Source organism: Scylla paramamosain, unplaced genomic scaffold (assembly GCF_035594125.1).
Source record: "Scylla paramamosain isolate STU-SP2022 unplaced genomic scaffold, ASM3559412v1 Contig17, whole genome shotgun sequence".
NCBI lineage: Eukaryota > Metazoa > Arthropoda > Malacostraca > Decapoda > Portunidae > Scylla > Scylla paramamosain.
Genome location: NW_026973682.1, coordinates 289,114 through 305,000, shown reverse-complemented (window position 1 = coordinate 305,000; position 15,887 = coordinate 289,114). Strand labels below are relative to the sequence as shown.

Sequence of the window (15,887 nt, the reverse complement as noted above, 5' to 3'; positions counted from 1 at the left end):
CATCGTCCAGTAATCCAAGTATCACGTATATATGAAATGAATATGAAAGAGAGGAAGAGTAGGAAAATAAGAAAAACAAAGTGACACACACACACACACACACACACACACACACACACAGATGTATGAGAGTGATGGGGAGGGGAGGAAGACGGGAGGGCTGCTCTGATCACGGGAAGGACAGGGGATAGACCCATACACACGGGTGAGCAGCCATGACGAAAGTGCGAAATTATGCACACTGAATACTGAATCGGAAAAAAAGACAGATTAGCTCAAATGCTTCAAACGGTTACCTATTTGTGGATTCACGCCAGGGAAACGTTTTTGCTATCGTTAATTAACGTTTATGGGGGAGGAAGGAGGAATATATATATATACACAGAGAGAGAGAGAGAGAGAGAGAGAGAGAGAGAGAGAGAGAGAGAGAGAGAAATATGGGAAATGGAGGGAGGGAAAATAACTGACACCTGATAAGATAAGGACGGGCCACGGTCAGTCAGTCTCTCTCTCTCTCTCTCTCTCTCTCTCTCTCTCTCTCTCTCTCTCTCTCTCTCTCTCTCTCATTCTTTTTTTCTCATTCTCTCTCTGCTGCCGGCCCGCGGCCAGTCCCTCCCTCCCTCTCATTATCTCTTTCTTTCTCTATTCTTTCTTTCTCAGAGAGAGAGAGAGAGAGAGAGAGAGAGAGAGAGAGAGAGAGAGAGAGAGAGAGAGAGAGAGAGAGAGAGAGAGTTAGTGAAATGATAATGTTATGGCTGAAAGAAAGGCATTAACCTGTGGTCCCGTGAAACTGCCGCCGAGAGAGGTTCCTATTAAACTGACAATGTGACAGTGAGACAGTCTTATCCATTAGCTCGATGACTTGATCGGAACCATTGACGGTTTTCTCAACACCAAGTCAGACATTCACCTCAGCATGGCCTCCAGTAGTCACTCCTGTTCAGGTTGTGGGAAGGAAGTGCGACCACAGCAGCATGCTCTACTGTGTGACAACTGTCACCAGTGGAGACACAGAGTGTGTGACACAAACATGACTCAGGAGATGTACAGGTGAGAATGCAAATCATGATGGGTACTCTATTACTATTGATATATTTTGAGTTTACTGTGGATATTTTGTAATAATTATACACAGTCAATAAACTTTTTTTTCCTACAGGCGGATTAACAAGGAATTGAAGGAGGGCGGATCTTTTGACTGGACGTGCCCTGAATGCCCTAAGCCCCACCACTCCCCCATCAGTAGTGCCTGTCAGTCTCCGCTCGACCACTCCTCCGTCAGTGGTGCCTGTCAGTCTACGCCCAACGCTGCTACGCCCCACCACTCCCCCATCAGTAGTGACTGTTACTCTACGCCCCGCCACTCGATGGAGGATTCCTATGAGTCTATGACTATAGTTGATCTAAACAGTTCTTTTACGGTGGATTTACCCATCGATCAAGTTATCCCAGTGCAAGAAATTTCCCTAGAAAATGAACCACTGATAGAAGAAAATCTAACTGATAATCAACCAGTGACGTTTGAAATTGTTCCCGGTGGTACAAAGCGCGGGAAGCCACGACTGCACGGTTCGGATGGATACACATATACAATAAGAAAGGAAACTGAATCTGTAACATATTGGACTTGTGCCATTCGCCAAAAGAATAACAAGTGTCCAGCAAGTGTGATTCAAAGAGGTGCAAATTTCAAGGCAGGGCAACACACCCACAGCCATCCCCCTACACCTGGACTCCTTTCTGCAACAGCAGTATCGGTAGCCGTGAAAAATCGATGTGCGCACGACAACTTTACATCAGCTGCCCAAATTGCAGAAGAGGAATTAGCCTCATATAAAGAAGCCCACTCTAATGCCCACCAGTTACCCAAACTAATTAGCCTGGTAAAGCAAGGTAACCGGCATCGTCAATCTCAAAGACCTCACCACCCGTCTCACCTTGAGTTTGAACTAATCGCTAACAGTTTGCCGCCAGATTTCATTCAAGCAGATGTAATTATAGAAAATGATGCCAACCTCATTAGCTCTCGCCATATTATCATGGCCACTGAGAATCAACTTCACCTCTTGAGCAATACCAAACAGTGGTATATTGATGGTACATTTAGAATAGTCCGGCAACCATTTTATCAACTTTTGTCCATACATGCCTTCCTTAAGTCGGACGAACATGCAAAGCAAGTGCCCCTCTTATTTGTTTTGATGAGTGGGAAAAAAGAGGAAGACTATAGAAAAGTGTTTGAAGCCATCAATACGTTGCTGGAGGCAGACCCAGAGGTAGAAGAAGTCATTATGGATTTTGAGGTAGCTATGTGGAACGCTGTAAGGAATGTATATCCCTCTGTTCATTTACATGGGTGCACTTTTCATTGGGCTCAAGCCATGTGGCGGAAAGTGCAACAAGTTGGCTTAGCGACTTCTTATATGGAGCGTGGTCCAGTATACGATTTTATAAGCCAACTTTTTGCTCTTCCCTATCTGCCAAAACGTCACATTCGACCAGCCTTCGAAACGCTACAAGAAAGATCACAGCTATGCGAGCCTACAAGGGAACTCACTGACTATCTAAGTCAAACTTGGCTTCATAACACTGTCTGGTCAGTGGGCAACTGGTGTGTGTTCCGAAGATTAGTGCGCACAAACAATGATGTCGAAGGCTGGCATAGACGCATTAACACACGCGCCAATAAACACAACATATCTATATACCTCCTCATTCCGCTTCTTCACAAAGAAGCAATGATGGTTAACTTGCAGTTGCAGTTAGTTGCTGAGCAATCCTTGAAATCCAGCACAAGAAAAGGAAACAATAAGAAGCAGGTCCATCTGTGGAAGTTGTGGGATGCCTACGAAGAGAAATCCATCACCACAACTAAATTTCTGAGAAGCTGTAAGCAGTTTATTCCTGGTCCAACATAAGAGCTGCACATGTCCTCACTGCTGTATTTTAACTTTTTCAATGTTTTAATGTTTTTAATATTTTAATGTTTTTATAGTTTTAATGTTTTAATGTTTTTAATATTTTAATGTTTTTAAAATAAAAAAATATATTTTAATGTTTTTATAGTTTTAATGTTTTATTGTTTTTAATATTTTAATGTTTTTACAATAAATAAAATATTTGGTGACGAAACGGGTGTAAATGAAGGTGACGAAACGGGTTCAAAAAATGGTGACGAAACAGTTTGGTGACGAAACGGGCAGCACCCATTTCATTCTTACCTTGATCTGCGCGTCACTACACTACAACTTATTACCGTGATTTCGGAAAATCTTAAGAACAACGCACCCAAGATTATTTTCAGTAAGGTGTGCTTTCAAGAAGTGTAAGTAGTATAGCTACATGTCTGTAAAGGTTTTACTGATCGCTCCTTGATATTAAGGTTACAATACAATGTTAAAGGAGGAGGGGGCGCAGCCCCAGGTTAGGTTAGGTTATGTTAGGTTAGGTTGAAAGCATAGGTTAGGTTAGTAAACTTAGGGGGGGTCCAGGGGGGGGCGCAGCCTCCCCAGTTAGGTTAGGTATATAATTATTCTGGCATATTGGTTAAAACTTAAATTTTACCCCAAATTTTTTTATTCTAGGGAAATTTCCCTAGATTTTCAAAGTCCATTTATCGGTCTTTTATGTCCCCCCCAAAACCCCCGATTCCCCACGTGCCCCCAAGCTTGTTGAGAGAGAGGGGAAAAGATTAATAAGATATGTGTGGAGGTGTATTTCTTAAGAATTACCGTGATTTCTTTTAGTCCTTGATCTCTGCGTCACTGCAAGGGAACTCTTCATCCTTGATCCACCTCAGCCCTGATTGCGTCATGGCAGTTAAGGGAACTCTGTATCCTTGATTCACCTCTGCCTAGATCTCTGCATCATTGCAAAGGAACTCATCCTTGACTTGCCTTTTATCGAAGATAACTCTTCATAGACATAGATGATTCCTAGGATGAGGCCCTAGTGTTATTCTTGCTTATTTTATTTCATTTTTTTCAAGTTGTACAATTGTATCTTTCGTAGGCATGTTAAACGTGTTGGTGACTGGGTAGAGTTGTGGGTTGGTGAGCTTGTGTACCAGTAGATACATCCAACCAACCAACTTCCACTCTTTCAAGTAGGGAACAAGAAAAGTTACCCTTTAGACCAAAAAAGTTGTGTGCTCTTGTAATGTTTAGGTAAGGAGCATCTTCCCAGAGGTGTGGCAGTATAATGTAACCGTAACAGCTGTCCTCCCCATCGGCAGGCAGCAGCAGCAGCAGCAGCCATGGTGTCTTTCCTCATGGTGGGGCGAGCAGCTCCCCAGGTGAGGGCGGTACCGACCCAGCCCAGCCCAGCCCAGCAACTGGCTTGGCAGGATATGTTTGAGCTACCTTGCACTTGGGATTAGGACAGTTCTTTACAAAATGCACAAAATAGAGGTGGTCGAGTACTACTGCCGGTCATTTTACCAACCCCTGAGTTACCTGAGTTTATCTTACCACTAGGAGTCTCGGTCAGCTTGTCTGAGGTTGCCTTGCGATTCACCAGGGAGAAAAGGTCCGCAAACTGAGCGGCTTTGAGAAGATCTGTTTCTTCTTTGTTGGTGATGTGTAACATTACTGAGTAAGGGAGCTTACGCATGAATTCTTCTAAGGCTAAGAGATTTACTAATTTGTCGTACGTGGTTATTGCGGCTGACTTAAGCCAACGCTTGAGAGCCCTCAGTTTCTCTGAGGCAAACTCTAGATAGGTTTGTTGCGGAGTTTTGAACATTTTTCGAAAAGACTGACGGTATCCTTCTGTGGTAATGGAGTACGCCGCTAGGATGCCCTGTTTGACACAGTCGTAATCCGTGTTGTTTTCGAGGCCGTTCAAAATAGTTAAAGCCTTTTGGCTGAGTTTGGGTTTAAGAAGCCAAGGCCAGTCTTCTCGGGGCAGTTCAAAATGTACTGCTGTGTCCTCGAACTGTCCAAAGAAAGTTTCGGGGTCTTTGTCAGAGAACTGAGGGAGTAGTGAGAGATATTTAGTTAACTTTTGTTTGAGGTCAGCTGTGGTGGTTGATCGAGATTTTAATTGTGCGAGTTGGGTCTCGTGGATTCTTTCTTTTTCTCTCTCCTCTCTTTCTTTTTCTCTCTCCTCTCTTTCTTTTTCCTCCTTTTCTTTTACATATGCCAGATCTCTTTCCGCTTTTTCTTTTTGAAAAGCTAGTTCTTCTCGCCTTAGTTCTCTCTCTTCTCTCTCTCTTTCTCTTGCTGCCATTAGTTTCAGCTTTTCGAGTTCGAGCATTAAACTGGCGTCGTGCTGTGAAGCAGCACTAGTGGCTCCACCTCCAAGGTGAACTAGGATTTGAGTTCGGAGTTCTTCCTTCCGAATGCCAGATGGATATGAGAGATCAAACTGTCGGGCTATGTACTTTAAATCATTCTTTGTCACTTTGGCAGTTTGTAGCTCCGCCACAGAAGGATTACTGCAAAATGCGTCCAAGTTTAACTCATGCGATATGATTAATGAGCGTGAGGTCAATTGAACCAAATCAAGTGTGTCTGAGCCCTACACTGAAACCTGATCCAAGACCTAGGTTCGCCACCACGAGTCGGAAGGACCCGCGTGAACGACAGGTTCGAAACCACGAGTCGGAGGGAAATGAGTTGACCCGCGTGCATCGACAGAGACTCGTTTTTGAGTCTAGTTGAGTCAAGGTTAGCAACGCCTTAACTGTGCTTCTGAAGAGGCAACGAATCGAAGAAGTGTAGCGATAATCACTGCCCCAAAATGACTACCATAGAACTAACACTTAAGCACTTGTAATGGCTTGCCGTATTCGCTGCTTTCAAGCAAAGAGTGGAACGCAAGTTCCCAAGTTTTAAGGAGTCTCGGAGTTTGGGGTGAAGGTCACTACTAGGGGAATCGAACCAACACTAAAGCAACACTGAGGAAATCAATTGTTAGGTTTTTAACGCTTTTATGACTAGACGCCGGTACCTCGCGTACTTTTAAAGCGGAAAAACGCAAAAATTCACCAACAAAGAAATAAGCACAACTTCATATACACTCGAGAGCAGGAAAGGAACTAGTGTAGTTATATGTATGTGTAAACATGTGTAATATCCCGGACGGGCCCCCAATTGTTACGTGTGAGCATACACTGAACTGTAGAGGATGGACCATGAAGGGGTGTTGCTCACACTAACAATGGAAGGGTTAAAAGAAAAGAGAAAAGGAGACATTTTAACTGCTATTTAATATCTTAAAGTTAACCCTTAAATTAAGTAACAATACAAAATTGAAGATTATTTAAGTAAGTAAAAGTAAGTAACAAGGAGTGGCAATCTGAACTGGACTGAATAACTTAAAAGACTGGTTCAGTTAATAACTTAAGCCAAGTTAGTAAATGCATATAGATACAAATTACAAAAATAAACACCTTTACATATACATAATAGAAAATAAATATAAATGTGTTTGTGTGTGTGTGTGTGTGTGTGGGTGTGTAACACTGGTGTAACTCTTACCACCGCTCTCGAGTGTACATGAGGCTCCCAGCGTATGCCAAGGCGACCTCAGAGCTGTAGCGACCCTTGGAGGAGACTGAAGCTCGATGGAACTCCACCCCTCGTTATCGGCTTGGTAGCCTGCTAGAGGTCACGTATCCAGTATGCCTCAAGCTATACACGTGGCAGCGCCACGGGTTGAGAGGTAGGCACCTGGTTCCGTGGTAGAGTAGTCACGTGTGTGACACCATTCTCCCAGATGGAGTAGTTCATGAGGGACATGGAGAGGAAGTTCAAGAGAGACATTGAGGACATCCTAGGAACCTTTGCCAAGAATGTGAGTACTAACACTGACGGGGGGAAGTATGTATGGCCATATGTTAAGAATAAATATCTATCTCTGCATACATTTAGCAGGCCAGCAGTGACACGGGTTGGCACAGACAAAGCACCACACATTCACAAACACACATCATTCACACTCTTTGAGCTATCTTCCCCTGGTGGAGAGGGACAGTCTCATGGACCAGCCTACTACACCAGGAGCTAAGTCATAGTACAGCTGGCCCCACACATTCACACCAAGACCCAACATTTGTCTTAACATACATTTAATACATCTGCCTATTTTTATCTATATACCAAACCAGCAATTCCACATGGGATGTCCCTGACAAAGCAACGCACATTCATAGACACATCATTCATTCTCTTAGTCCCGTCATCCCCTAGTGGACATCTGCTAGTCAGAAAGATTGTTTATTTGTGCCAGAGGCCAGAGTCATGCCACCAGGAGTGAGATACGAGAGTGTGCCATGCTTACTTGGCCTCAACATGAACTTTCCCACCACTGGTCTCTGCTTTGCCCTGATGGAGCCTCAGCAGTCATCACACTCAAGGATTGCCTTTATGATGCAGATTACTTTTCCCTGATTTTTTTTCTTTCATGTAAGAGGGGCACTGGCATAGGGCAGCAAAAGTTATAGAAAGGCTCACTCAAGGTGCTAGTCCTTATAGAGTACACTCAAAAAAGGATCATCCAAAATTTGAACCATCTTAAAACTTCCATTTTGAAATAATTCAAGTCAAAAGAGGAAATACAGAAGCAGGTAGGGAGTTCCAGAGTTTACCTGGCTTGATATTCTTGATATCCTTCATGTTGTCCACACTTGTCACTGGTTGAAAGTGAACAGTAGCTTGATCTTTTTGGTAATGGTAGGAAGTTATTCCTTCCCTCACTTACTTTTTTAATTGCATTATTACCGTGTAGGCTTTCAAAGTTGATTATGAAGTTGCAAATTTGTGTTGTATCATGAACAAAACTTTTCAGGGTGTACCCAGTAACATAGTGACTGGTGCTATGTTGGGAACACTTCCAATGTAGTGACTGTCCCTTGTTAACATTCAGAGCACGAGAAAACTGCTTACTGGATGCACAGAAAGTAGACAAAGAATAGCACGTTATATTGTTTTTAAGCTACACAATTATTCAAGAAATTGTTTAAAAAGTTGTGTAGATGACCAGTGGAAAAGTTGTACAGCAGTGAACATGTCCTCTGCCTCACTTTGGACTCACACTGGCAAGCTTCACTGGTAAATTCTGGAACTCCCTGCCTACTTCTGTATTTACTCCTGTCTGTGACTTTAACTTCTTTGAGAGGGAGTGAAGCTTCAAAACATTTCTCCAGGTAATTTTGGACTGCTTTCACTGTCTCCTTCAGGATCTGACGCCTTTAGTTTCTGTTACCCTTGGCCAGACCCTCAACAACACACACACACACACACAACCACACACACACACCTGGGGCTTGAGGCAAAGAATTGTGTACTTTAATGCTGCTTTAAGCTTTTAAACAGTGAGGAAGAAATAGGTTCTCAATAGGGTGGTGAACAGATGGAATAGAATCTGTAACCAGGTTGTTAGTGCTGAGTCATTAGGGAGCTATGAAACAAGATTAGACAAATGTATAGATGAGAATGATCAGTGAAAAGTGATAGGAAGAAATTGGTTATTAGATAGAGTAGTGGATGAATCAAATAGCAAGTTTTAAAAGATTAGACAAATTTTTTTATGAGAATGGTGGAAATAGGTAGGTATGTTTCGTACAGGGACTCCCACTTGTAGGCCTGATGGCTTCCTGCCGTTTCCCTTGTGTTCTTTTGTTCTTATGAGTGATGGCTGAGTTGGGTTTGATTGGTGGAAGTGTTATAAGATTAGTGTGTCTAGTTTCCAGGAACTCAGCTGCCCATGTTGAGTGTAATGTTGGGTGTAATCTGTAATGGCAGCTTTGTTATGTGCAGTGTGTGTCCTGTACTGGTGCCTCTGTCCTGCTAATATATTTCTCCTTTCTTTTGTTTGTTTCTTATTTTACTCTTGTATTTTTTCTTTTCATTTCTCTTTATGGTTTGTGTTCCATTTGTTTCTCAGTCTTTGTCATCTCTTTTTTTTCCTCTCTAGTGTATTTCTGTTCCTGCATTCACTTAAAGTTAACTGCATCATAAGCGCATCCTGCAGGAGGGGCAGCCACGGCAGAAGAGTCTCCACCTCCCTCCACCCAGTCACTCCCTCAAGGCTGTTTGAAGGCTTCTGTCCTCACTGGCAACTGTCTCACTCACACATACTTCTTTATGCTTTACTTTCACCTTCCTGTGGCTCTCCTCTGTCTGGATGTTTTATGATTTGAATTTTGTTGTTGAAACCTTGCCTACTGTAGAAAATGGTGAGCCTTGCTTAGTGTAGAAAGTTTTGAAGTGAGTCCTGATGCTGTACCTGGTATGAGTCAGCCTGTGGACTTGATGTATGGAAGCCTTGCTGTGGAGAGCTCTGTCTTGCTGGAGTGTGGGAGGGGAGATAAGGTGAGGATTAGAGCATTCAAGGACAGGAATCAATGGACACTGCCATTCTTGTCCTGTGGGGGAAGTTTTTAGGAGTGGGCATCACACACTTATAGACAGCTGGATTGCTGGACAAACTTTTTATTTCATATCTTTGTGTATGCCATAAGTAAGTTGGCTCACTGGGTGTATCAGACATGTTCATGCAACACTCCTGGGGCACCAAACCACTCTTTTTACCTATCCTCAGGCTGTCCTACAAGACACTGTATCACATCCATTGCTTCTTGTTATACCAGTACTAAGAGACTTGGATGAAAAAAAGCTGTGTTTGGCAATGATTTCCTGTGATATCTTATGCTTGGTCTTTGCACAGGTTTTATTGCAAGCTTAACTAGTATGTATATTAGTTTTTATTTGATTTATAGCCATGAAATGTACTATGCCTTGGTTGCTTTAGTGTGGAGGGACTGTGTGAGGTGGAAGAGAGTAAGTGCTCACTGTTTTTACTCCCACTCAAGTCTTGCCTACAAAGGTATTCACTCCCCTGTGTAAGGTTCGTGTCTGGCCAGGAGGTTCTGAACCCCTTTGGTGAAACGCTTCACTGATACATCTGATGAAATGCTTCAGTACACCTTATTGATAACATGAGTGAGATGCTTCAATACACAACAGTTGCTAATTTTTGTTTAGTGTCAAAAGCATTTCATCTTATCAACTACTCACCCCTAACTGACTGTCTTCAGCCTCTCTCTCATTGGCACATTATTGCATCTCTTGCTATCCTCTACCACATTTTTCACACTGACTGCTCTTCTGATCTTGCTAACTGTATGCCTCCCCTCCTCCCATGGCCTCGCAGCACTAGACTTTCTTCTTTCTCTCACCCCTATTCTGTCCACCTCTCTAATGTAAGAGTTAACTAGTATTCTAAATAATTAATCACTTTCTCTGGTAAAATCAGGAACTCCCTGCTTCTGTATTTACTCTTTCCTATGACTTGAGCTCTTTCAAGAGGGAGGCTTCATGACACATCCTCCAATATTGGATGACATTTTTGACACTTCTTTTGGGACTGACACATCAATAGACTTTCTCCTTTGCTCTTTTTGTTGCCCTTGGCCAGTGCCCCTCTTGTATAGAAAAATAAATAAATAAAATGAAAGTAAAAATAAAAAATCATAATGATGGCATATGGTGCACAGACCTGGTGGTGGTGAGGGAGCGCCTGGCATCCGTCAAGAACAAGGTGCTGGTGCTGTCTGGCAAGGGAGGCTTGGGCAAGTCCACTGTGAGTGCCATGCTGGGCCTTACCTTGGCCCTCGATGACTCCAAGGAGGTGAGCTACACTGCCACACTCCATGTCACCCTTCCACTCACTGTTGTTTGTGTCACACTGACGGTGTCTCATGTTTAGTGCTGATTAGTTGAGTGATCAGGATGTGAGCTGGTGTTAGTTTTGAAATTTATTTAGTGCAGAGTGGTTGCTATTATTTATTTATTTTATTGAATATAGATGAAAAGTTATTGAAGTAGGATTGAAACAGTAGAAATGAGTTACTGAAGGGATGCCTGTGGTGTGAGCAGAGTGGACAGCGAGAAGAATTAGTGTATCAAAGATTTGCTGTGCTTTGTAAGAGAGGAATTGAAATGTAGGATGGTGAAAGTGATGAAATGCAGTAACCCATGGATATACTGTAGTAACTGTTAATTGTAAACTCAAACTCCTGCTTGCTGCTGCATTCCCTCTTGCCTGTGACTTGAAATCTCTCAAGAGAGAGAGTTGAAGAGATCTCTCCACTTGATTTTGGATATTTTTGTTCCTTTTAGGGACTGGCACCTTTAGTCTCTCTCTCTCTCTCTCTCTCTCTCTCTCTCTCTCTCTCTCTCTCTCTCTCTCTCTCTCTCTCTCTCTCTCTCTCTCTCTCTCTCTCTCTCTCTCTCTCTCTCTCTCTCTCTCTCTCTCTCTCTCTCTCTCTCTCTCTTCTTCTCCTTTGGTCAGAGCCTCTTGTGGGACAGGACAGGTCTGAACGCAGCCCTCCTTTGCTTAGTGAGCAGTGCAGTGATGCTCTCTGGTATCAGTGAGGTTAGCTGCCCACTGTACTGAGCATCATGACAGATTGAGAGAGAACTTTTTATTGAGTGTTGCATGGCTGTGCATCAAACACTGAACACATGTTTGTATGTAAATAAGAATACATCTGTATAAAATGTAGTTTAGACATTGTAAGTGACTGACATAAAAAGTAAAACTAGAAAACTATCCAAAAAAATAAATATTCATTGACTGTAAAAATAAAGCATTAAAATTTATTACAAGTGGTAAGTTAGTTAAAAAATAAATAAATAAATAAATAAAAAATACCAAAAAAAAACTAAATGAAACAGTTAGTTAGCAGTGAAGTGAGTTGACCTTGACTCATGAACTATATTCTTAAATATTTGTGTGTCCCACTACTTTCCAAGAGCTCTGCTTGGAGTGATACAGGTTTTTAAGTGTGTCTTTATGGTTCAAGTGACAGATTAACAAATCTACTAATAGGAAAACCACTCTTGAGAACCCAGCTTATCATCTTTGTGGCCTTGGAAAGTAGTAGTGGTGAGACCAGGGTTCCTTAATATGGGCCAACGCAGGGAGTCCTCCGTTCATGGCGGTTTTCACTTCACCCATTTCATAATTACCTGCATTTTTTTTTTTTTTTTTTTTTTTTTTTTTTTTTTTTTTTCAGTGGTACACTTCGAGTGAGGGTAGCAGCATGCCCTCCAATATGCTGACCTCTTACTTTTTATAGTACACCACACACACATACTGCACCAAACACTCTTTTTTCTAAACGAAATAAAAGATAAAAACAATACAAAGAATTAGTGAACTGGTGAGTGTAGTGAAGGCATGCTTCATCATGTGGCAATAGACTGAGGAAGGAAGTGTGTGTCAGGTTCACTGCCTACTTAGGATGGTTCTGACATGCCAAAATAATGTTTATGATGCAGCCCAGGAACAGAGCTCACCACTGTTGTAATGTCACCCACAAATGTTCTTGAACTGCAGTAACACTGGCAAAACTGCACTGAAGCACAGCCAGTGCTGCTGCTTGTCTCATTGCTTTTCATCTGATGAAACAGAAAACAGATCACCTTAACAAAAGTACAATAGAAAATGCAGCTACTTATGGCTCACTCACTTCCAATATAGCCATACCTTTGCCACATTGCATTATTATTCTTCCCAATGCATTAAATACAATGATCTTACTTGTCAACAGCTTCATACTAACAATACATCCTGCACGTCACTCAACAAGTGGACAAGTGTAACTCGAGGACACCCTGTATAAGGATCGTGTGAGTTGTTCAGTCTTCCCGGTCATCCTTCCTGTGGTAACATTGCCCCTCCATTGTCTCCCTGGCAGGTGGGGTTCCTTGACATTGACATCTGTGGGCCGTCTCAGCCGCGGGTGTTGGGGACAGCAGAGGAGAAGGTCCACTCTTCAGGTGTTGGCTGGTCCCCTGTGGTAGGTGGCAACTTCCAGGTTCCTATGTTAGGTTTTGTACTGTTGAGGAAAATCTCTTAACCTGGGATAAGCCTCAATGGTAATAGTGTAAAAGTGTGTGTGTGTGTGTGTGTGTGTGTGTGTGTCAGTCCTTTTTATTTATTTATTTTTTATTTATTTATTTTATTTTATTTTTTTTACTTGAAGATTTAACACTTCCATCATGTCAAAATAGTTTCCCAGTTTTCCTTTTTCCTTTTTTTCCCTTCTTATAAATTTCTTAAACCAGGTTAGAGTTTTCCCAATAGTACACCGTGGTGTAAACAAATGCTCCTGTTATTTCCCTGTAGTTGTGAACAAGAAATGCTGTTTCCTTTTTTTTTTCCCCTTTTTATAAATTTCTTAAACCAGGTTAGAGTTTTCCCAATAGTATTCTGTGGTGTGAACAAAATGCTCCCGTTATTTTTCCCTGTAGTTGTGCACCAGAAATGCTGTCTCATGCTAGATCATTTTAAGCATTCTTGTACTTCAGCCCACACAGAGTTACAGTAATTAAAAAAATTTTTTTTTCTTCTTAATTATCCTTCACATTAAGTATTACCTACCTTGTTACTCTGGGAAGAAACTGCTTTCTATTTTCATGTATTTTTTTATTTATTTGTATTTATTTTTTATTTGATTCAGATAATTATTTGTATATGATGGATAAATACTTCACATACTCGTAAATAATTTGTTGGCACACACTCTTCAACTAAATCATTTGTATATAACAGGTACTCTTTAGATAGATCATTTGTATATGACAGACACTTCAGATAAATCCTTTATATATGACAAGACAGTGTACCCTTTCAGTATGTGTCTGACAATCTGGCTGTCATGTCCGTTGGGTTCCTGCTCAACAGTGCAGACGACGCTGTCATCTGGAAGGGACCCAAGAAAGATGGTAAGTAGTAGAAATAGGTTACCTCTAGTGTCTTTGGTTTTGTAAGAAGAGGAGACCAGAAGCCAATTAAAGGAGCCTGGAGAAAGCCACTGAGGGGAAGACAGAATGAGATGGAGGGATGAGATTGTGGTAGAACAGCAAAGGATAGGAGGCACAGAGGAACATGAAAGGGACAGAAATGGTTAACTGGAGGAGACTTGTACATGACACCAACCCTGCACTCACTCCAGGGAAATGGTCAAAGGAGAAGCGTTGCTGATTTTGTCAAACCGTTGAGTTTTATGTGGAATCAAGAATTATCATCGTGAGGTTTTTTTAATTTCTTTTATTTCATGTATCTTGTTTACTTTAAGAAATGTAAGTGTATAAGGATGTTGGGTGACAGGAGAGTAATGTAGTTTTTAATGTTGAAGTGATTGATGAGGTAGTGTTTAAGCATGTAGCTGTGGATGTAAGACTGAATATATTGATGTGAGGTTTGAAATGAGTACAGTGGAGAAAGTGTGAGGGAAGAATTAGTAGTGTTTGATGTGGGATTGCTTAGAATATAACAACATGAGATGAGGGAAGCTACAAGAAGCCCACACATGGCAGTCCCTGTATGAAATATACCCTTCCATTTCCATCTATCCTCCTCATCCAGAAATTTGTCTTTACTTGTCCTTAATGACTCAGCACTAATAACCTTTTTACTAAGCCTGTTTCTTTCATCTATCACTACTTGATAACCAATTTCTTTGTATCTCTCTTTCAAATCTAACTTTATTGGGTTTGAGCCTGTTGTTTCTTGACCTGTCCTCATTACTGACTTTCAGGATTTTCTTTCACACTTGTGATTTTCCTTATACCACTTAAAGACCTCCATCATTATCATGTGGGAATTTTAAAAGTAAGCATAAATGTTAGTTGACTTTCATAAAAGCATGCAGTGTTCTCTCCACATGCTGGTCATCTGTGTTGGGGCTGAGCTCAAGCTTGACACAATTCCTTCATCTTTGAGCTTGATGCAGTTCCCCTTTCTGTCTACAATGATAGCAGTCCACATACTCAGTTCATATGCACAAAGTAGTGCTTGACTCTGACTTTGGCGTTAACGTCAGTTTCTCTGGTTAGGAAGGCGGAGTTGTACCTTCCCTTCATGTGACTTGTTTCCCTCACCAGGAAGTGGCTCTGCTGGATGTGAGGAAGGAAATCACATTCTGCAGGAAAGTGAACATTCCCATCATTGGCCTGGTGGAGGACATGACCACCTTTGTGTGCCCCAAGTGTAAGGTGAGTGAGATGTGTGGTGCCTCTCACCTGTTCATTTGTGTGTCAGCAGCAAAGAGTGGTGGTGATGTAGCTGGGATCCAGCAGCAATCATAGACTCCTTGCAACCAAGACCACCTCTTGGCTAGGTGGGAATTCATGTGTGTTGTGTAAAGGGACAAGATTGATGGCGACAGACCACACCTTTCTTATCAATGGAAGATTTTTGGCAATACAAAAGTCAACCAGTTAAAATTAAATTAACAGAACAAAAAAAAATTACACAATTTTTCTGCCAGGATGAAACAAAAATTTTTCAATAAGAAATCTTGCAAATCTTGTATTAGGTAAGCCATCTTAAGAGGAGTATGTCAGGCTTGTCTTATCTTGATGCACCATGAATTTCAGACCAAGATGGCCGTCTTCCCTGCCACTACTGGGATGTGACCCCCAGCTGGCAGAGGATACTTAGATGCCACTGCTTGGCCAGCTGCCGCTGGACCCCCGGGTGGCCCAGGCGTGTGATGAAGGCACCAACATTCCAACACAAGATTCAGATGCTGCTGTCACTCAGGCATACAAAGACATTGCAAATAGTAAGTGTTGTTTTAAATGGAAGATTCTTTATCTGGAATTCAATCTTTGTTCCAGGCCACCACCCCCACGAAGGAGGTAGTAAAGACTGTGTGTGTGTGTGTGTGTGTGTGTGTGTGTGTGTGTGTGTGTGTGTGTGTGTGTGTGTGTGTGTGTGTGTGTGTGTGTGTGTGTACACACACACACACACACACACACACACTGCACAAAAACATTGCCTAAGGTTAATTTCAAATTCACCTTGGTGCCTGAGTCTCTAATGGGGAGAGGATGGATCCCTCCTCCTACCCCAACACAAGGGACATT

At 42.0% G+C, this 15,887-nt stretch overlaps 2 protein-coding genes across 5 annotated transcripts in view; both read left to right on the top strand.

Annotated features, from left to right (window-relative positions):
• LOC135097312 (uncharacterized) overlaps positions 1–3,208 on the top strand; it is a 3,476-nt gene extending 268 nt beyond the window's left edge. The window contains exons 1-2 of the mRNA XM_063999106.1: positions 1–1,050; positions 1,160–3,208. The exon at positions 1–1,050 is cut by the window's left edge and continues 268 nt beyond it. Coding sequence (XP_063855176.1) covers positions 917–1,050; positions 1,160–2,918 — 1,893 coding nt within the window. The 5' untranslated portion in view covers positions 1–916 and the 3' untranslated portion in view covers positions 2,919–3,208. The remainder of the gene's footprint in view (positions 1,051–1,159) is intronic.
• A 2,426-nt stretch (positions 3,209–5,634) lies between these two features.
• Positions 5,635–15,887, top strand: part of LOC135097328 (cytosolic Fe-S cluster assembly factor nubp1-like) — a 12,282-nt gene continuing 2,029 nt past the window's right edge. The window contains exons 1-6 of one of the 4 annotated variants that reach the window (XM_063999123.1): positions 5,635–6,798; positions 10,502–10,635; positions 12,710–12,811; positions 13,649–13,739; positions 14,901–15,011; positions 15,396–15,583. In XM_063999123.1, the coding sequence (XP_063855193.1) occupies positions 10,622–10,635; positions 12,710–12,811; positions 13,649–13,739; positions 14,901–15,011; positions 15,396–15,434 (357 nt within the window). In that variant the 5' untranslated portion in view covers positions 5,635–6,798; positions 10,502–10,621 and the 3' untranslated portion in view covers positions 15,435–15,583. Of the gene's footprint in view, positions 6,799–9,454; positions 10,636–12,709; positions 12,812–13,648; positions 13,740–14,900; positions 15,012–15,395; positions 15,584–15,887 lie in introns of those variants that run through there. The other 3 variants (XM_063999121.1, XM_063999122.1, XM_063999120.1) reach the window with 3 other exon arrangements.